General features: G+C 49.1%; 1 protein-coding gene and 1 long non-coding RNA gene across 2 annotated transcripts; one reads left to right on the top strand and one right to left on the bottom strand.

Moving 5' to 3' along the window:
- The first annotated feature begins 2657 nt into the window (after positions 1 to 2657).
- On the top strand, positions 2658 to 20615 carry LOC141371925 (uncharacterized). Its single transcript, XR_012377275.1, has 4 exons — positions 2658 to 2715; positions 15497 to 16617; positions 17316 to 17423; positions 20244 to 20615. It is a non-coding gene; the product is annotated as an uncharacterized lncRNA (long non-coding RNA).
- KCNMB1 (potassium calcium-activated channel subfamily M regulatory beta subunit 1) lies at positions 3564 to 12673 on the bottom strand. The gene is made up of 4 exons (XM_025867054.2): positions 12551 to 12673; positions 10233 to 10390; positions 8577 to 8748; positions 3564 to 4388 (listed from the first exon to the last, which is right to left on the bottom strand). Exons 2-4 carry the CDS (start codon positions 10364 to 10366, stop codon positions 4137 to 4139), a joined length of 558 nt encoding a protein of 185 aa, XP_025722839.1. The 5' UTR covers positions 10367 to 10390; positions 12551 to 12673; the 3' UTR covers positions 3564 to 4136.
- Positions 20616 to 21130: the final 515 nt, after the last annotated feature.

Here is a 21130-nt window from a genome sequence, read left to right as displayed (position 1 = left end):
GAGAGTTATGGAAATCTAGAAAGAAGCTGAGCATCTCAATATTATCGTGAACGGTTTTGACCTTGCAAGCCTCCTCTCTGAGAACCGCTGCACTGGATTGGGGTGAATTTCTCCCTGTCTTTCCGATCTTGCTTCAATCTTTCCCTTTCCCCCCATGTGAAAAGGCAGCCACTGATGAGGTACACGATAGCTACACTTTGTTCAAACAGTACCTTCCCAAATATTTCATATAGCTCAAAATTCCCTGAGTGCAATTCTAGTCTGAAAGATGAGATATTTTTATGCACCAGCCTGTGTTGTCAATTAGCAATAGAATGAATGCAGTTTACAATCCATTCACTTGAGAAAGGAGTTCTAAAATTAGGATAAATTTTGGATAAATTGTTGTTGGGGTGGGGCTGGAATCATTTCAATGTCACAAAAAGATTTTGTTAATATTTTATATTGCACTATTCCGAATTTGTGTAAGTTAGGCTCTTCACCATGAAGAAGGGAGCCCTTGATAATGGTGGCGGAGGGGGACAGGAGGAGCGGCAAGAACGGAAAGCTCCTTGAAGGCAGGCACTGGGTCTGATTCATCTCTACCCTCCCCATCCCCTGTCTCCAAGCCCCAAAGCGTGGGCTGAGTTCCAGGGGAGGGATGCGGGAGAGCATGCCAGGTGCATCTCTCCAGGTGTGAGTCAAGATGAGATGAGAAGCCAGAACGGTGGAAGCATGAGATGCTCATTAGTAGTGATTTATTAAGGACTGATGAGGGCTTCCTGCTCCTCGACAGCCATTATTCCAAAAAACATCTTTCCTGAGTGTCTGACTTATCATGCTTAAATGCTCGTATTTCATGCTCATCCTGTCCAGGGAGTTCGGTGAGCAGCAGGAAGATGGAAGCCAGTCTTATTGACAGGAGGAGGGCAGTTGTCCCGGGCCAATGAAGGTCATCATCAATAATGCATAGTCCAGTGGGGGCTGGGCATTTTTCTAGAGCCACATGGCCTTTCCCCTAGCAGGGGCTGTTTGGATATTCTGAGTTTCTGTGTATTTTAGCCCCAAATGCAGGTACATGGAAACCAGATGCCAAGAAGTCCCTTTCAGAGGGACTCACGCAGCAAGACTTACGGTGGGGACTTTTTTCTTATTATTTAAATTAACTTACGTTTTTGAGATACTTGCAGACTCCCATGTAGTTGTAAGAAATAATACAGAGAGATCCCATTGTACCCTTTGCCTAATTTCCCCCCAAAGGTAATGTCTTTGGTTAGTACCATTACCATAGTACAATGTCACCACTGAGGTTTTCTTAAAAGACTCGGAGGACTCTTGAGACTTCCCTGACCCCAGAAAGGAGAAACTCTGGGGTATGGTGTACTGTCTCCCCTTGGAAGGAATATCCCCACCCAAGTGAGAACCTGGAGGGCATAAGGATACATCAGGGCTCCCTGGTTGGAAGCGAGAGATGTTCAGGCAGATTATAGATGCTTCCCCTTCACATCTCTGACTTGTATGAGGGCACCATTGGGTTCCAGGGGCCCAACAAGTTTCCTTACCTGGCCCCTAGGGCTTTGGAGGACTGGGGCCCTCAGCCCTTTAGCTGAGTCTGCTCAAGTACTGTGGTTGACAGTCCACTCTGGAATCACACAGCCCAGGGCTTGATTCTTAGCACCTCACCAGCTATATGGATGAGCTTGGCCAATGACCTCTGAGAGCTTCAGTTTTTCATAATATCATATAGCACTTACCATGCGGCAGTTACTATTCTAGGAAGCCTATAGAATAACCAGTTTAATGCCAACAATCCTAAAAGGGAGACATTATTAGTTCCTATTTTGCAAATGAGGAAATTGAGGCACCCAAAGGTTATTTGCCCAAAGTCACCAGCTAGGGAATGGCAGGGTCAGGTATCTGAAGGCAGGCTGTCCTCATTCAAGTTCACATAGTTAACCACTGTCCTGTGTTGCTTCTCCTCCTCTCTGAGGTAGGCTCAGTAGTACCTCACTGAATTGTTATAAGGCAAACTGCTTAGCACAGCGCCCGGCATGTAATACATAAGCACCAGTAAATGCTAGCTAACATTATCACTGGTATCATTGCTTCTGGAAGTTTCTCAGTATCCAATTACTTGCATTCTGGCCACCTACCATGTGCCAAACCGTTATTCGGCACCCCCAACTACCCTAAAGGAGGAGTCACTTTTTTATAGATGAAACAACTGAGAATCAGTGAGATGAAATCTGGCAGAAGCAGAGACAAGATTCCTACCCAGGGGCTGTGGCCAGAATCACAGCTCCTGAAGGAACTTCGGAGACACCAGCCTAACTTCACATCCAGCTCAGGGCTTGCCCTGTCAAGTAGTCATTTATCTGTTCTGAAAAGCCCGGTGACAGGGCACTGGTTCTCTATACCAGTGGTTGTCACGCTTGAGGGCACGTCAGAAACACAGAGTGCTGTCCCCTCCTCCGTCTGCCACCCACCCCACCCCATCCCAGCCCCTTGTGGTTTCTGACTAGGAAGGGCTGGAGCCAGGGCCTGAGAATGTACATGTCTCCCAAGGCTCCACAGAATGCTGATGTCGCTGCACCAGGAACCATACTTTGAGAACCGCTGCTCTAGGAAGACTTCTTGGAAGAGTAATGGCAGAGATGATGGCATGCTCCACCTGTGACCTTTCAAATGTGAGACGGGCTTCCCTTGCAGGGCCAGTGCCATATACTTACCTGTATTGTAAGTTATAAATCCCCATCTATATGGTTCCCTTCCTTCCATAGAGGGTTCTTAAAATTCTATGTTCTCAAAAGCCTGCCTCTGATTGGAGCCCAACCGCTCCCCAGCCCACTTCCAACTGCTTGGTGACGTGAGGCTCACCCTTCCAAATCTTTCCAAAATAATATCTATCATTGTTTTGGGGATTAAAAACAAACCCAATGAGGGGCACCTGGGGGGCTCAGTCGGTTAAGCATCTGCCTTTGGCTCAGGGTATGATCCCAGGGTTCCTGGGATCGAGTCCCGCATCGGGCTCCCAGCTCTGCAGGGAGCCTGCTTCTCCTTCTCCCTCTGCCCCTACCACCCACCCCAGCTCATGCTCACTCTCTCTCTCTCTCAAATAAATAAAATCTTTAAAAAAAATGAAGAGAAGCATAGTTGTTTAAAAAAAAAAAAATGAACAATGAAACCACACCTTCCTACGGCTGAAAATTTAGAAAAGTACCAAAGATAAAAAGGGGGATGAGAAAGAAAATTAAAATTAACCACCATCCCAATCCTCAATCCCACTGTTAATATTTTGATATATTTTAGTGTATTTTCTTATAGCCTCTTGTGATACATATATATATATATACACACACATATCTACACACATATATATTTTTATTGAGATATTGATATATAACATGACGTTAGTTTCAGGTGTACAGCATAATAATTTGATATTTATATATATATTGCAAAATGATCACCACAGTAAATCTAGTTAACATCTGTCACCGTACACAGTTATAGATTTCTTTTCTTGGGTTGAGAACCTTTAAGATCTCCTCTCCGCCACTTTCAACTACGCGGTACAATGTGGCTAACTATAGTCACCATGCTGTCTGTTATATCCCCAGGACTTCAGTATTTTGCAACTGGAAGTTTGTACCTATATTTGTTAATATGGGAATAAAAACGTACATAGCACCTAGTGTCCTACAAGCAAATTCTAAATGTTCTCTATACATGGGAGCTGCTGTGGTTTTCATTATGGAATTCAAAGAAGGAAGTGAGGTCTGCCAAGGATGACAAAGGTAGGCCTTTGAGCCGACCATGAGAATGCAGGCACGGAGAGACGAGCATCCTTGCCGTCTGTGGGCTGGTGGGGGCGCAGCAGGAAGTGGGTTTCAGTCAGCTGAGTGGGGACAGGTAATGGGAAGCTGTTACCAGCCGGCCTTGAACTCTCTGAAGCACCAGGGAGCCAGTGTACATTCTTAAACAGGAATGACATAACAAAGGGACTTCCCAAAGCCCACCCAGGTAGCAGAGGTTGTTATGGGCCGGGAGCGGAACAGTGAGAAGGCAGGGGGAGGGGGCAGGTCTACGCAAGTCCGGAGCCACCTGGGGCCCACCCAGTCCCCTGCAGCTCCCGCAGCTCGGTGGCATGGATAGGTCTACTTCTGAGCCGCCAGGATGGAAAGGCACTGGTTGATCTTCACCATGGCGATAATGAGGAAGGTGGGCCAGACGAGAGAGAAGAGAAGGGTCCGGGGCCCATAGAGGCGCTGGTACAGGACACTGGTCTCATTCTCCCGACTTGTTGAGAAGCAGTAGAAAATCTGTTTCTTGTGGAATGTGGCCCTGACCTTCTCCACATCGGCCCGGGCCTCTTGGTAGTTCTCCAGGCTGCCTGGGATGTAGGAGCACTGCGGGGGGGAAGGCAAGAGCACCCATGAAGTTGGAAATCCCGGTTTCTCTGGGAGAAATGAGGGGCCGGCATGAAGGAAAGAAAAGTGCTGGCTTTGGAGTCGGGCCTCCAGGTGGGAGTGAAGTCTGTCGAGAGCTTGGCAGGCTGTGCACTGCCTGGTTCTAGAGGGTTCCTTCCCAGTGTCACGTGTGAGGGGGGCGGCCCAGGAGCCGCTCGCCCGGAGGCAGGGGCCCAGCTGGAGTCCTGGCTGTAGAACCTCAGGCAAAGTGCTTACCTTTCTCAGCCTTGCTGACTTCTCTCTTGAAGGGGTTAAGAGCAGTATCTCTTTCAAAGGATGTTATTAAAGATGGACTTCAAACTTCACTAACCTATGAGTGACACAGACCAAGTGGGCTCTGTATTCGGATTCAGGGCAGAAGTCCTACACTCAGTTTCCCACAGGGCTGTGTGCACGTAACGTCCACAGGTGAAGTGGGTGAGGGAAGATGACAAGAGCCAGCGGACACTCGCCTTGTGCCATGGAGGACAGTCAGGGACTGGGGAGGCCTGGTGAAATGGAGAGAGCCAGAAGCATCCAGACTGGCAATCGTCACTCCATCTGGACGATGGATGCCATGTGATCCAGGAGACCTACTGTACCAGGCCTCCGACATTTCAAGAAAAGCCAGAAAGCCAAATTTTAAGGTGAACTCCCACAATTTTAAAATAGTGGCAAAAATGTGCATTGCAAACCCTTTGAGGTCTAGCCCTGTGTGAGTGAAACAAAAGATATTGGCAAGCCAATATTTGACACTGGGATTCAAAGGAAGGAGAGAACACATTTGAAAGAACTTGCACAGGCAGACCATAGAACACACTTAATTCTGACACCGATTGTTGTTGTTAGGAGCCTCTGGCTTGGTCAGGTGAGGTCCAGTTGGAAAGCTCTGCAGAGGAAAACTCTGCACAGTGGGGAGACCCTGGTTTTATCTCCGTTCTGTGCCGGGAGGTCTGAAGGTTTTTATGTGAGACTCTGGAAGGTTCTACAAGGTGGGTCCCCCACAGCACCTGCAGCAGACTAGCTGGAGGGCTGACCAGAGCACGGATTCCTACTCACTCTGAATTGTTGAGGGTGGACCCAGCAAACAAGTGACTCCTTCATGCACAGTAGTTTGAGACCACTGGCCTGGGACAGTCATGTCCGAAATCAAAATGTGGAATGTTGCGCCGGCTTCTCCCCAGGCCTCGGTTACTCCCTGGATTTGAATGAGATCCTGTCCCCAAGCTGCCTGCCCTGACAGCACTCATCCAGCAGTAAAGAAGATGGTTGCATCATGGTCCTGACAGCCTGGGGATGGGGGAGCTGTGTCCAGAGCCGGTTCCCAGCCAGCCAGGGAGCAGCTGAGGCTGGGGAGAGCTGCCTCCAAGGAAGCTGACATTCAAAGTTGTTGGGCACTGCAGGGTCCCAGGAGCAGCTGAGTTCAGAATTCCGTGCAGAGAGGACCTCGCCTATCGCCCCAATGCCTCTGACTATGACCTTGGGTAACTGACCCCATTGAGCAAAGGTGTGGCTGTGGAGCCAGAGAGACCTGGATTCAGCCACCAGGTCCAAGTTGTGTGACTTTGGTGGGTGCCACCACCTCTCTGAGTCTTATAATTAGGTCTGTGAGGGTAGCTACCCCGATGACTTGTCATGGAGACAGGACTGGAAGGTGCGCTGCAGAAACTGACCCGGGGTGCAGTGCAGCAGGGAGATGCTAGCAACCTCGGGGTCAGGCAGGCCGCCTGCAAGCCAGCCCACTCTCCCGGTCCCTATCACAACAGTGATCGCTTCGGCTTGATTTTGGAAATTTATTGCTTGCTCCTTGGGATAAATCAGCAGCCATCAAATGCCAAAGAAGAAGCAGGAGACCTGGTAGGAGCTGATTCAGGGGGATTTGGGGGCTCTACCCCATCTGGTGGAGCTGAGTCATGCTAGTGTTGACATAACAGGTCTGGACCCCCTTGCACTGTCCTGACCCACTTCTCCGTGACCCCCCAACACCGTCGGTAATCCTCCTGCGCACCCTCGGCACCCTGCCCTTCCCATCCCATCAACTGCCAAACTCTGACCATTGGCATCCATCCCTACTGCAGGCCCAATCTCCATCCTGGCTGTTGGCCATGTCCGCAGCCCTCTCTGCCCAGCCACTGAACTTCACACTCCTCTGTATCACTCTGATCATGCACCAGGCCCACAGACCCTTTAAATACTCCTGGTTGCTCACAGAAGTAATTCTAAACCTCAGAATCCCCTGGAGAGTCCCGAGATTCTGCATCAGTTGGGCTGGTGTAGAAATCCAGTTTTGTTCAGTCCCCAGATGGTTCCAGTGCACGGCCAGAGTTGAGCAGGGCTAGCTTGCTCAGTCACATTTTAATTCCATAATTCGGTAGTCCTTGCAAAGATTATGGGCACACAGCTCGTACGTTGCCAGAATATCATTAGCACTTCCCTTCTATATGGTTCTTTTAGGTCTCCTTGAATTTAAATTCCTGGGACCCAGTAGAACCTTCCCCTGGGAAATGCTATGGGAAACGGTGATCAGTTAGGAGCCGCTTATGACTCGACTCCCTGCTACAATCAGCACCATGAGCGTTCTTCGGAGTGAACTTGTTCTAGATAAAGCTCTGGCCTTCTGATAGAATCACAAAGGAACTTCGAGTGTTCTGAGCCCAGGCTGGTGAGAGACCCGTCCTGGTGGGATCAGAGTGCTGACTGCCTTGGCGTTCGCTCTTCCTACGCTTGCTGCTCAGGCAGATCACCCCCACTTCTCATGAGGTTGAACCAGTGTGGCTTTTGGTAAAACGGTGGTTGTAGATAAGCTTAGCCCTTCCCCCAATTCTCTTCTTCATGCTGGACTTTCAAAGCTTTAAAAAAAATCCCGATTGAACATAAACGCCTAACTCCATGCTTTGTGGGACGGCTTCCTCCACCTGCTTCCCTAACGGTGCTGGGCTGTGTCTTGCCCTGGAATTCAACACATACTTCTCCTGGCCTACTGCATTGTGTCTGCTGTCTCACTCAGACATCCTTAAAGACTATCGTTTGAGCAAAAAAAAAAAAAATCTGTAAAGTGCTTGCTATAATCTTAGTTTTAAATATAGGAATGAATTATTATCCATAACTTGTAGCATTCTTCATTAAGGTTTTGCTTCTCTCAAAGAAACAAACAAAAACCTACCATAGGCCAGAAGCTTTCTGCTTCCATAATTGGGTCGCGCGGAGCCCACCTGTGCAGCCTCCCCCGGCCCCACCATACCCTGTGTCGGTGATGGCAGCATCCCTCCCAGTCCTGTCTCTTCTAGGCCCTTCCTGCCGCCGCGCCCTGGTCTCCGCCCTCCCCTCACCAGGCAAGCTGCCCCCATGTTTCTGAGTGTCTAACAAAGCCTGACCCAAACGCTTTTCGGACACCCTCACCTGGCTGTTGGCTGGAAAAAGTCACTCCCGCCTTTAACCGCATGATTTTGTCTGTTCCTCTCTGTGGCACTGATCCCTCCCCACTAGATATTATTTCCCACATGAGCTCTCTCCTCCTGAGTCCAGAGCTCCTAACACAGGACGTGCTCAGTGACTACTGGATGAATGAGTAAATGAATCAATGGATACAGCCAACTTGTATTTTCTGGAAGAAAGAACGGGCTGGGGGACTGGGGGGGTGGTGTGGAGAGGCAGTGATGGGAAAATCTCCCAAGCACAGGCCTCCAGAGATTGCTTCAGGCCTGAGCCTCCGGTTTCACCGAGGGGGGGGCCAGTCTCAGGGGTTCTTCTCTGTGGGGTCAGCTGACCATTGGCATCCATGGTGTGTGACTTTGGTGGGTGCCACCACCTCTCTGAATGGCAGGCACGTGCCTGCCATCCATCTGACATGGAGCCCAGCACACCACACAGCCTCTGAGTCCATCAGAGCACTTCGGCAAAGGCGGCATCCGGGTCATACAGCACTTAGTGGCACAGTGGGGATTCAAGAACCCAGGTCTCTCTGACTCCAACCCAGAGCTGCTGAGTCTGGCTGGACCTCATACCAGCTGTGAACCCTTGTCAAGTAGGCTCGGCTTTCTCAGCTTCCACTCCCCAGAGCGGGGATGGGGATTCAGTTAGGAAGAGGCCCACACACCCGCCAGGGGCAAGGGGACACATGCCCATCACCTCCCACCCCCAAGTCAGTACCTGCTGGTTCTGGTCCCGAGTGTCCTCTGTGTGGTACAGCACAGCCCACCGGCCCACAGCTGACACGTTGACCCACAGGCACGGGTACTGGGGCACCTTCTTGCCCTCCAGTTCTTGCTGCTCCCTGATGTTGGTCTCAATCAGATGGCACATGGATTTCTGGGTCCACACGCTGGGGAGACCATGCACACACATACATATCTCAGAACCTGCGCGGCACAGAACACCAGCTTTCAACCCCTTTAGAGAGACCTAGGGCTGGGATCCTCATCTTGCCATAAGCGTCCAGCACTGAAGGAGTACGACCCCAGAGTCACTGGACCCAAGAAAAGAACCATAGAATCAGAATATCAATGATTATTAGCCTCTTAGACATCATCTACATAAATGGTTCTCACCCTGGCTGCTGACCCAAAACCCTGGGGAACTTTTGAAAAGGTTCCCATGTCCAAGCCACACCCCAGAAGAGTTGAATCAGAATTTCTAAGGTGGGCAAGGCTCAGGCCCTGATATGTTCTTAAAAGCTCCCTGCCTTGATTCTGCTAAATAGCCCGACCCTGAGACACTTTATCCATATCATCCTCACCTTGCAGGGGGTGGGGAGGAAAAGCTCAGAGAGGTCAAGTGACTTTTCTGAAGCCACACAGGACCTGAGAGCAAGTCTGATGAGCTACAGAATCTGTGCCTTTCCCCCAAAAAAGAGTAGGTGCAAAAGGGGCTTGATTTGTGCCTGGGCAGGGAAGTGGGTGGGGATGGTGCCTAACCAGGAGATAACGGGTCACAGGCATACAGCAGTTCTGAACAGAGCCTCCCTTGGGTAAGATTCCAACCTGGAATCACTCCAGGGTTATAAAAAGTGAGGAAGAAGCAGGGCCAGGAGAGGCTAACAGGCTCATCAACACATCAGCGAATCAATTGTGACTCATCTCGCATTTATCAGGCAGGACACACAGTGCCAGATGGAGGGGCTGTCAGCGGCTGGAATAAGCCCCGAGGCAAGGGTTGGAAACTTGGCCTTGAAAAACAGGTTGAGAGAACTGAGCACGTTTGTTCCAAATAGAGAATGGATCAGGAACATCACAGCTTTCCCTTTAAAAGCTCAAGTGGTTGACATGTCAGGGAGCAAGAAACGTTCTCTGAGATTCCAGAGCAGAGCTCCACGGGAGCAGTTTTGGCTCAGTGTAGACATTTCCTACTTCTCAGAAAAGCCCCCAAATGAAATGGTATATACAATGAGGTCCTGAGCTCCCTGTCCCTTGAGATATTCAACAGGAGACTAGACGCCCACCTGGCGATGAGATTTCAGACTGTGCAGACAAGCTATGAAAATCTATAATCTCCAATTTCTCCTGGGATCAAACTCACACTGGGGCATTTGCTCTGATCCTTTGCTGCTTCTTGTGAGAAGGGCCTCCTATGTCTGCTACCCCCAAGTCCCAGAACCCCAGAAGAGTGGGGTCTAGTCGGACCTACCCTCCCTGAGGGATTTCAGTTAAGATTCCAGGACTCGAACCCTTCACCCTCAGAATGATTGTCCAGCCCTTCCTGCCTGGTGTGACGTCAAGGGGAGGGGTAGGAAGAAGGCTGGGGTCCCTGGTAGACCGGACCCGTAGGAGAGTGGCTGGAGGATGGGGGCAGGCAGGGAGAGTTCCGTACCTTTTCTGGTAGAGGGGCAGCATGGTCGTGCCCAGGATATAGTAGGCGATGACAGCGCACACCACCATGGCCACACCCAGGCAAAGGGCCCGGGTCTCTCCCCGCTTCTGGGCCATCACCAGCTTCTTCCCCATGTCCACTGCAAGCAGTGGTCATTTCTAGAGCCACAGAGGCAAACAGACAGATCAGCACAGGCGACGAGTAACCCACAGAAGTGGGGACAGGGAAGAGGGGAGGGTGCTCAGTGATCAACATCACCTCTAGTTTGCTATAGAGCTTTGCAACCTCTGAGGGCTTTTTGACCCCATGTAAACCTCCCATCAACTCTGAGAGGCAAGTGTTATCATCCCCATTCTACAGTTGAAGGATCTGTGGTTCAGAGAGGTAGCGTGATTTGTCCAAGGCCACACAGTATGTGTGATAGGTTCAGTAATGGCCCCCAAGAGGTCCATATTCTCAGCCCTGGAATCTGTGAGTGGTACTTTACATGGCAAAGACCTTAATTTAAGGATCCTGAAATGGGGAGATTATCCTGCATTATCCATTGGACCCTAAATGTAATCACAAGGGTCCTTACAAGAATGAAGCAAAGGGAGATGATGAGACACAGAAGAGGAGAAGGTGATTATGACCGGGGAGGAGAGACTGGAGCGATGTGGCCACATGCCAGGAAGTATGAGCTGCCACCAGAAGACAGAGGAGACAAGGAACAGTGGATTGTCCTCTCTGCCTCTGGATAGAGTGAGCCCTGCCGATACCTTGATTTCAGCCCTACCGACACCTCGCTGGCTTCCAGAACTATGTGAGAGGAGATTTCTGTTATCCGGGACTCCCAAGTTTGTGGTGATTTTTTACGGCAACAATAGAAAAGGAATACAGGAGATAAATGAATACAGTGGGCAGTAGGGGTGGGACATCTGAGCACTTTCTCCTAGGACACTCGTCTCAGAAAAACCTGGAGCATTTCCCAGTTAACGAACAATCTTTGGGCAAGGCTGGCTGCGCTGGGGGCAGCAAGCAGAGAAGGGGCAGCGGGGGCCCCCATCCAGCTAGGTGGGCTGAGTTCTTTCCCGGAGCGTGGGGTGCACTCAAGAGCTGCCCTCGGCGTGTGCCCTACCTTTCAGGCCCCTCAGTCCTCCCAGCCCCGGGCACCCTAGATGCTGGGAAGGCAGGGGTGCTGTGTGACCAGCTCTGGGAAGTCAGGAGGAGCAGAGAGGGGAGGAGAGGAAAGGCTCCCCTGTCACAGAGAAGTCTGAACCCGGCCGCTTGCTCAGAACCCACCTGTCTGTAATGCTCTGCGGAGCTTGTTGCCTACCCTGAGTGAGTGGCTTTGCAGAGTCATGATCAATGCTCCTAAAACCTCACAGGATAAAAGAATGGGGTGAGGATATGGGTATGGATATAGGGTTTAACAACCATAGTGAGAGCCTTCAGGCAGGAGGAAGGGTATGCACTGCTGATGTCCCCTGAGGCCTGGACAGGAAGAAAGGGACTGTATAGCCCTAACAGTAGGGATTTCAGTTAGACTCCAAGAAGAACTTCTCAATTTTGAGAGTTGCTGAATATCTCTGAACTTTTTGGCTCTTATCTTCCATTTAGAAAAGTCACTCAACATCTGGGGCGGATTTTGGAAAGATGGAGAAAGGTGAAAGAAGATAGGACCTGGCATTTTGGTTGACATTCTTTTCCTTAGGAGGACAGAGCACAGAGTATAGTGTTCAAGGGTTTGATAGAGTGTGGGGCAGGGAGGGTTCTGAGGTCAGCAGATCTGGGGTCAAATCCTGACTTTGCCACATAGCAACGGTGTGGCTGTTAAACAAGAATAATAGTATGTGCTTCAGAGAGTTCTGACAAAGATCAAGTGACATACCAAATATCACATATTGATCCTGTGTCTGGCCCAACGCCAGCTCTCAGTAAATATTGGCTGTTACTATTAACAAAGGGAATCCTGAAGGTTTGGAGCAGAAGTCCCCAGTGCTCTTGCTGAGCCTATTTTTGTTCCACCCGTCCCCTGGGGCCAAGGGCCAAGACTGGGTCCTGCTGTCCAGCCTTCTGCCCTCTGGCTGCTCTGGAAGCTGGGACCTGAGTGCGAGGACACTGAGCTACTCAAGTGACCCAGCCATGGAGCAGGCCACCAGACCACGGGCCCAAACACCAGCAGGTCTAGTCTTGGCTGAGCCACTCTGGAGCCCAGAACCGTGATGGGCTTCCCTAGGAAGCAAGTTCCCACTGCCAGCCTCCTTCCTCCAAGATCTCCGCTCTAGCTCCAGGCTTTGGAGAAACCACTGCCCAAGTGCTCTGGACGCAGTACTCACAGTTTCTGGTGTCCGGAGTCTTCAGCAGGCAGAGACTTTTGGCCTGGCCCCCAGCCCCCACCCCAAAAGAGGCTGCCTGAGCTGCAGCAGGAAGCTTGGGCTCCCAGCCCATCTCTGGGAAAGCGGCCTTTGGTCCCCATCTGGGACAAGCCTCCATGCCCAAACATGGTCAAGTCTGAGCACACAGCCCCGGGACACAAACTCCAGAGAGTCGGTTCCAAGCCCAGGAGACAAGGGCAGCTGTTCCCCAGGCCCCCACACCTGCAATTTCCAGGGTCTGTAGGAAACAGATTTTGAACAACAAAAGACTGAGCAAAACTGAGAAGCCGGGAAAGACCATCCTGGTACATTTAGAGATATTTCTTCGTCACTCAGTCTCTCTGGGCTGGCAGAGAAGCCAGGAATAGGAAATGATTTTCCTTTTGTTGACAGGAGGGAGGGAGGAGGAGTTAGAGCTCCGAGGGGTTGGGCTTCTCAGCTACTAGGGGGCTGGCATATTCCCCCAGGAGCATCCAAACGCTCCTGAGCCTTTGGCACTTACATGCCATGCGACCCCAGGCGGGTCACAGCACCTCTCTGAGCCGCAATTTTCTCAACTACGTTATTGGGATTTTTTTTGAAACTAATTTTGCTGAGGGTAATGATGAGTGTTAGGGATAACAGAGATTTGAGGCAGAGGAAGAGAAACCCACCTTTTAAAGCCCAGCCAAGCAGAAGCTAAAAGCAGGGAGGCCTCCACAGCTGCTCCAGCCAGCCAGGTCCAGGGACAGCCTGCTCGGCCAAGCGGCCTCCCAGAGACTGTCGAAGTAGTTTGGGGTCATGGGCAGAGATTTGTTCCTCTCAAAATGGGCAAGTGAGCAGCAAGGGGGGTCTCTTAAGGCCTTAGACCTTGCAGGTAGATAAACAATGAAGGACACCGGGCCTGGAATGAATCCCCAGACGAGTGGTTTTCCAAGATGGCCCTTGGCCCATCCGGGAGCCAGAGAGTCCTTCTGGGAACCATGAACTAAAGCAAAAATGCCAGTCCTTCCTCCCGCTCCCCTGGGGGAGAGAGACACCATGTGCGAAACAGAGGCATTTTTAAGTAGGACCAAAGGGCTACTTGCTCATAATTGACTGAATGAGTAATTAAGGGTTACACATTTAGAATTTATAAGCAAACCTTAGCATTCTTCACAGGGTACTTTTCCTCTCAGAAGATGGAAACAGGCAAGGAATGGGGACTATAAGCTCTTCTGCACAAAAGTGAGCCCCCGTCCTAAATGCTGGGACAAGCTCTGTTCTCAAGGGGATGTGGAGAAGAACTCAGGTCCCTAGCTGGCTGTGGGGCAATGGGTGAAGGGCAAGGAAATAACAATGCTACAATAAAGATTAGTGCTCTGCATTAACACAGGCTGTTAGAAATCACAAATACCTTCCCAACTCCAAACTTTCAACACCCTAACGTAATAAACACTACTGGCCCATAACAATCTATTCGGGTAGAGATTTTTCTACCCACTTTATAGATGGAGTAACTGAGGTTCAGAGAGGTTAAATAAAGTGCCCAAGGGAAGTTACATTGTATCTCTGAATCTCAGTCTGTCTTTTTCTAGAATGGAGATAATTATACCTATTTTTAAAAACAAAAAATTGAAAAATAAGAGATCACCTAAGCAGATGGGCAGGTTGTATTTTCCAAAGATGGCCATGCCAACATGCATCCCATCCCACATGCTCCCCTTACAATGTGATATCAACACTCCTCCATCAAGAGGGGCATCTCTGTCCTTCGACCTTGGCAGAGCTCTGTGACCACCTTACCAATAAAATCTGGTGGAAGTGACACTGTGTGATTTCCAAAGCTAAGTCATAAACCGTGATACAGCTTTCACTGGGCACCCTCTCTCGCAACACTTCCCTCGGAGCCAGCCACCATATCATGTGGGAGCCAAGAGGCCACACGCAGGTGCTCCAGCCGACAGTCCCAGCTCGGTTCTCAGCCAACAACCAGCATCCCCCAGTGACATGTGAGGAAAGGAGCTTGCAGATGACTCCAGCCCCCGCCTTCACGTCCCCCAGCTGAGGCCTCAGACATCATGGAGCAGAGACCAACCACCCCCCCTCGCACTCTCTGAATTCTCCATCTACAAAATCCATGAGCAAATTAAATGGTTGTTTTATGCCACTATATTTTGAGGGAATTTGTTATGTAGCCACAGTAACTGGAATATACTGTAAGTGATTTAAAAAGGGAAACTTACTGTTGCTGGTGATTGTGGTAGTGTTGAACCAGTGAGGATGAAAAAGCCTGAAATGACTATATGGAGTGTTATGGGGAAGCTTTAGAAATGCTCTATATATTCTTATCTCAGGTTGCTCACTGCTGCACAAATGGAATAGAAGGACAGTGTTACAAGAGGGAATTTTCATTTACTGAGCAACTACTAAGTGCCAGGGCATGAGCCACATCCATATGTAAATACATACACATGTATACATGCATACATATACACATACGCATATATACATGTATGTACACGTGTATACCTACACACCGTGCACACATGTATATTCATGCACATATATACATATGTGTACGGCATATACAGGTATACATGCACACTTACACATATACATACATATACATGCATGCACACGCACATGCATGCACACATACACATGCGTTCACATGTATATGTGCTTCTACAGGCGCATGCAGGCACACATCTATGTATATGCACATGCACACTTACACATACATACATATACACGCATGCACATACCTACACATCCATACACCTATACACACATGCACACACATACGCATGTGAATATACATGCTTACACACATGCATTGTAAGTATGTGTGTACACGTACACACATATGCATACACAAATGTACACATCAGATCCGTTCCTCTCAGCAGTCCTCACAAAAGGTCTTGTTTCTGTGATTTGTCCAAGGTCACCCCCTCGTCACGTGATGCGATGGAGCCTGCTGGGAACCTGTGCTTGCTGACTCCACAGCCCATCCCCGTCCCTCCATGACTCCCTGAGGCCCAGTCTTCAAGAGAACCAGTGTTTTTTCATGAGTCTGCTTCAGCGGCTGTGCAAGCCCCTCTCCTCAGTCTATAGCCCTTTCTGGATTGTGCATCCACTTATTTATTTAAACCCTTTTGAATCAATATCTATTCTCTGCCACCACTTGGGATAATAAGTCCCATAAATCAAATTGGCAACTGTGTCCTGAGCCTGGGCTGCGGGTGTGTCGCCGGCTGCGTGCCTCGGGGAGAGGGTGTGAGTCGCCCTCTCTCCCAACGAAGCCACTTGCTCACAGACACTTGAAGACCAACTGTGCGGGGGCTCTGAGTACGTCCCTGTGCTGCGCTGGATCCCGGTGGGGAAGGGACGATGTGGATTTTTTAAAACCACAAATACGCACAACAGAAAAATAAAAGGATATATTTTCAGGGAGAAAGAGTCATAACAGACAGAGGAAATCACTGTGAAAGATTTCTCAGTGCAGCTGAGAAGACAAATGTCCACATTTGAATTAAATGGTGAGACTGGACAGGACGAGGAACACGACAGGGCCACCCCCTCTTGAGTGAAGGGAAGCCTCCCGCCTTTCTCATTGGACTCTTCCAGCCATGTTTTGCTTCCCCTCATTTTTCTTACTTAGTGACAAGGTATTTTAGCCTGCTGTATTGTTAACATAATTGTAAGCAGCTTGAGATCCTCTTTGAAACAAGGAAGAACATAAATAAATAAAGAGCACTGCTATCCATCTGTGCAGGAAGATCATTTTCCTATGCCTCTTCCTAACAGCAAAATCATCCACGCTCACCGTGGAAAAGTTGTACCACAAACACATGCAGGGAGATGAGGCGCAGTGATAACCCCGCCACTTGGAGAGAATTGCTGGTCAGGGGGCGTGTGTGTCCTTGCAGACACTCATAAGAGGATGCATGCATTCTCTCCCTCCAGAGGGCAATTCCCTGTGTCCCCACCTGCTAGGGAGCTCTTCCTCTTCCCTGGGACTCGGTCCTGGGGTCCTCACCTCACTTCCTCGCCTCCTGGGCCAGGTCAGTGCTGTGATTTAACATTCTCAGAGCACCGTGTGCAGCTCCTTCAGAACACTCCTTGTTCTTGTAATGTTATGTTTATTCATGTACATTCCTCATCCACGGGTCTCCCCACTGGAATGTAAGCTCCCTGAGATCTGGGGCAAGAACTGTTCTTATTCACTGTCACATCTCTAGATAAACAGAGAATCTTGGGGATTTGCTGTAGTTTGTGGTTTAGTTTGAAAAAAAGGTCTTTTGCCTTTTCAAAAAATATTCACCATCTTACCCATTTTTAAGTGTACGGTTTGTGAGTGGTAACTATATTGACACTGTTGCTCAGCAGATCTCCATAACTTTGTCATCTTGCAAAACTGAAACTCTGTACCCATTAAACAACAACTCCCCATCTCTCCCTCCTCCTAGGCAGCCACCATCTACTGTCTGTTTCTCTGGGTCTGACTACTTTAGATGCCTCGTATAAATAGAATCATACCATAATTGCCCTTTCGTGTCAGGCTATTTCACTCAGCATGATGTCCTCAAGGTTCATCCATGTTGTAGCATTTCACCGGAAAAAAACCTCTTGCTCCTTAATGTAACAGAATATTGTAATCATTTCCCCATACCAGAAAATATTTTTTAAAAGCTTGCACAGTACTGTTTTATATGGGTAAGCCGTAGTATATTTAACTGAAGCCATGTTGTTGAATATTTAGGAATGGTGCTTGTTTGCTTATTAGTGGAGCTCAGAGTCACCTCTGCTGGTCGGCGGTCTGTTCCACCCATCCCCACCCTCATACTCATCATTGTTCTGGAACTGACAGGTATGGCAGAATTGGATTTATAAGGACACAGTCTGGGGACCAGAACCTGGGGATGCAGATGACAGAACCATAGAAGTGAAAGATGGCAGCAGGATATAGTTTCCTAGCCCGGGTTCACGACTGATTTGAGCCTTGAGGGGAGAGGGAGAGACAAGGCAGAGGGAATAGGTCAGGCTGATGGAGCTGTTTTCACACCATAGTCTTTGGGACTCAGACTCTGAGGTGATGAGAACAAAGGGCTCACAGTGATGCTGGGGCCCTGGGCAGTAGCCCCCTAATAAGGGAATCTGCATCATCACTTATGGCAACTGCGGCAGAGGCAGCGGCCCGACATATCCCTGCACCAGTCAGGGTCTTGCAAGAAGGGCAGGGCTGGCGATGTGCTGAGCTGGCTCACACCAGCCTCATGAGAGCGCACGCCAGCCAGTTGTTAAATTCCTGCGAGCCTGAAATCGGCCACAAGGGGAGGAGTGAAATTTACAAACACTGCAAATCGGGGCTTTTGCTTTTAGAGAGCCGGCTTCCCAGCACACCACTTTAGAGGGCACACTCAAACTGGGAAAATCGAGGAGGTTTTAGGAACTATTGACAATGGTGTGGGCAGGTTGTAGGGAAGCACAGGGAATGGCAGAGCACCGAGGGGACTAGCCACGCTGGATTGAGGGATGAGGGAAGGGAGCTGTATCCAGCATCAGAAAGAAAGTCTCCTTGAGCGAGGTTACCTCCAGCCTGGGACCCTCAGTGGCTGAGCTGGGGAATGAAGAGCTGACTTCACTGTCCAGGGACCCTTCTTCTGGTCTCCTGAACCCCATTCACTGAATCCAACTGGTAGAGAGGAGCCTGTTGCTCTAGTCCTTATGGTCAGCCTGCAGAGAAGAGTCTAAAGCCAGGTGGGGAGTGGGTCTGGAAGGACACCCAAGAAGATATGAGTCCATCTCCTCGAGGTGGCTTTGGGGCTGGAGAACCAACAAGCAGGTCAGAGCAAAGAGTACTTGAGCACATGAGGGAATCTCTGCAAACCCCAGAAATATCTGTGTGGCTGTGAGCTCTACCTCTGAGCCCAAATGTTTGTCTATCAATATAAATGTTGCTCATTTGTAGCCTCCAGCTGATAAGAGCTGAGAAAGTTCGGGTGACATAAACAGTGCTGCATTAAATATTCCTTGCAACTTTTGCCCATTCCGTTTCCCTAGAATAAAGACCAGACAGCTGAGCAAAAATTCCAGAACAAAGGATTTCTACATTTTTCAGATTTTGATACTTGTTGGATACTTTTTTCCATAACATTGATACCAACTGACAAATGTGTGTACACGGCCTGTATATAGAGTGGCTGATTCCACACATATTCACCAGTCCTGTACCCCATCAAATTTAGGAATTGTTACCTATTGGCTAGATGAAAAAATTTCAGTCCCAGTTTTAATTTGCTTTGCTTAAATTACCAGCAAGGGTTGAACAGTTCTTCATATGTTTAGATGCAAAATATTTTATTTGTGCCCAGTTTTTTTTTTAAGTTCAAAGGAAGAAAATCTATGAAAACAATTCATACAGTGCCCGGCACATAGGAAGCACTTGGCTTAGCATTCATTCTTAAACTCATTCAGTGCGTGTTCATGGCATGTGTAATGTATGGGATCAGGAGTGAACAAGAAGCCCCTGCTCTGGGCATGTTTGACTCTGTCAAGATTCAGGGCCTCAATCTGCATTAGTTGCTTTTAGTGGTACCTGTCAGAGGGTGGTCCAAGGACAGAACGACATTCCCTTGCCCTCCCACTTCCACCTCCCTGTGCGGTGGGGACTTGGAGGCTGCAAACAGAGTAGTCCTTCTCCTTTGCTGAGTCATGGAATATTCCTCCAAGGGCATTAGAGATCAAGTAGGTTGACAGCTTTCTTGGTGTGTCAGGTTATCTATTCACAAACTAATAGAGGCAAGTTGTAGAGAATCTGATAAGCACAGAAAAGTAAAAGGAAGCAATCAAAGTCCAAACATCCCAAGAAAACCACTGTCAAAGTAATGATGTTTAGAATATATTCTTTTTTTATTATTATTATTAGAGAGAGAGGGAGGGGCAGAGGGAGAGAGAGAGAATCTTAAGACTCCATGCCCAGTGTAGAGCTGGACGCAGGGCTCGATATCACAACCCTGAGATCGAGACCTGAGCCAAAATCAAGAGTCGGACGCTTAACTGACTGAGCCACCCAGGCACCCCCTAGAATATATTCTAAAGACAAATGCAAATGCTTTCTAAAAATAAATTTAGGAATATTCTGTATAAATTCAAGGGTTTGTTATTATTAGCTATCCTCCAGGGATAATCTCTGAACATCAGTCTTTGCTCACCTCTCTGATTCTTTTCTTCCAATAGATTTCTAAAAGCAGGAATCAGAATCAAAGAATATTAGCCTTTTAAAGGCTTCAACCCCCTCACTTTTCCTAGAAGCATAGGATCCGCTTTTCCTGGAAGCAGAGGATTCAATAAGATTTGAACTTCCCTTCCACCGGTGAGCTATCTGAGCCCAGAGAGGTGAAGTGACTTACCCAAAGCCACACAGTTTTAATGGTGCAGGGATTGGGATTCAGACATTTCCCTACAACCTCTCAGAGTGTCAGAACCTAGGCTGGAGCCCATGTCCACTGACCCCGAGGCAGTGTTCTCGCCTTACTCCTCTTCTGTAGACAATTTCCCTACAGGTAACTAGAGCTCTCAACTCCCAGGCACTACCATGTGGCAGGCACTGTGCTAAGTACTGGGAACATAGCATCTCGTTCGATCCTGACCCTAGGAAGTAGGTGCTGTGATTGCCCTCGTTTTCCAGGTGGACAGACTTGTCCAAGGTCACAGTGCTGGTGACATACAGAGCTGAGAAGCCCACCCTTCCAGGCTGTGAGGATGGAAACTTGAGCTGTCCAAATACAGGAGCCATGAGTGGCATGTGGCTTTTGAGAGCTTGAACAGTGGCTAATGTGAGTGCATAACTGAATTTTTTAAAATTTTATTTCATGTTAATTAACTTAAACAACAACACGTGCCTGGTGGACAGTCTACAAAGCCATAAACCGTTTGGCCACTCTGCTTCCCCTGCATTGCCTTGCCTTTGGCTACCTCACAGCTATTCTCCACAAGTTGGAAAGGCTCTCCCTGCCTGCAGCCTCTTCTCAGCCTGGGGAGGAGCCCGGCCTGTCCTTCCTGAAGCTCCTCTCCAAGTCCGTGACTCAGTCTGAGCCAGGACCCATGGGGGGGGCGGGGCACGGGGAGGGGGGAAGGCCACCCCTTGCTCCTGACACTGGCCCCCTGGGCTGCGCATAGGGGGCTGGGCCCAGCAGGTGCCTCCTGCAGGCATTTTAAAAAGAGGAGCTGCAGAGGAAGGCTTTTTAATCTGCCTTGTTGCACATTAATAAATATGTATATTTGTGATTCACAGATAATAAGAAGCTCAAGGTCTCCACTGACTCTAAGTGCAAATACCTTTATGAGTTTCACCAGAGCCATTTCTGGGAGTTAACAAGATAGATTTGAACGTCTCTGCCCTCAGGGGACACAATCTCCCAGAAGACCCTGTCTCTAAGGAGCAAACTGTAGAGGCGCTCAGGGCTGATTTTTTAATTCACCCTGTACTGAGTGCCTTCTTCATGCCCGGCACCTAGCTAGGCCCAGGACATACCTCACTGTGTTTGTTTTTTAGGGTTGCTGTAACAAATTGCC

The sequence above is a fragment of the Callorhinus ursinus genome, unplaced genomic scaffold (genome assembly GCF_003265705.2).
Source record: "Callorhinus ursinus isolate GAN/ISIS: 27379988/994484 unplaced genomic scaffold, GSC_fseal_2.0 scaffold3, whole genome shotgun sequence".
Classification (NCBI taxonomy): domain Eukaryota; kingdom Metazoa; phylum Chordata; class Mammalia; order Carnivora; family Otariidae; genus Callorhinus; species Callorhinus ursinus.
Note: the sequence above shows the minus strand (reverse complement) of the source record. Positions and strands in the feature narration are given on the sequence as shown.

Excerpts from the sequence above, each read along its gene's own strand:
- KCNMB1 (XM_025867054.2), bottom strand. The coding sequence starts at position 10,366 with ATGGGGAAGAAGCTGGTGATGGCCCAGAAGCGGGGAGAGACCCGGGCC. Across the intron at positions 8,749-10,232 it reads CTGCCCCTCTACCAGAAAAG|CGTGTGGACCCAGAAATCCA; the intron begins GTACGGAACTCT and ends TGGTCTCCCCAG. Across the intron at positions 4,389-8,576 it reads CTCGGGACCAGAACCAGCAG|TGCTCCTACATCCCAGGCAG; the intron begins GTACTGACTTGG and ends TCCCCCCCGCAG.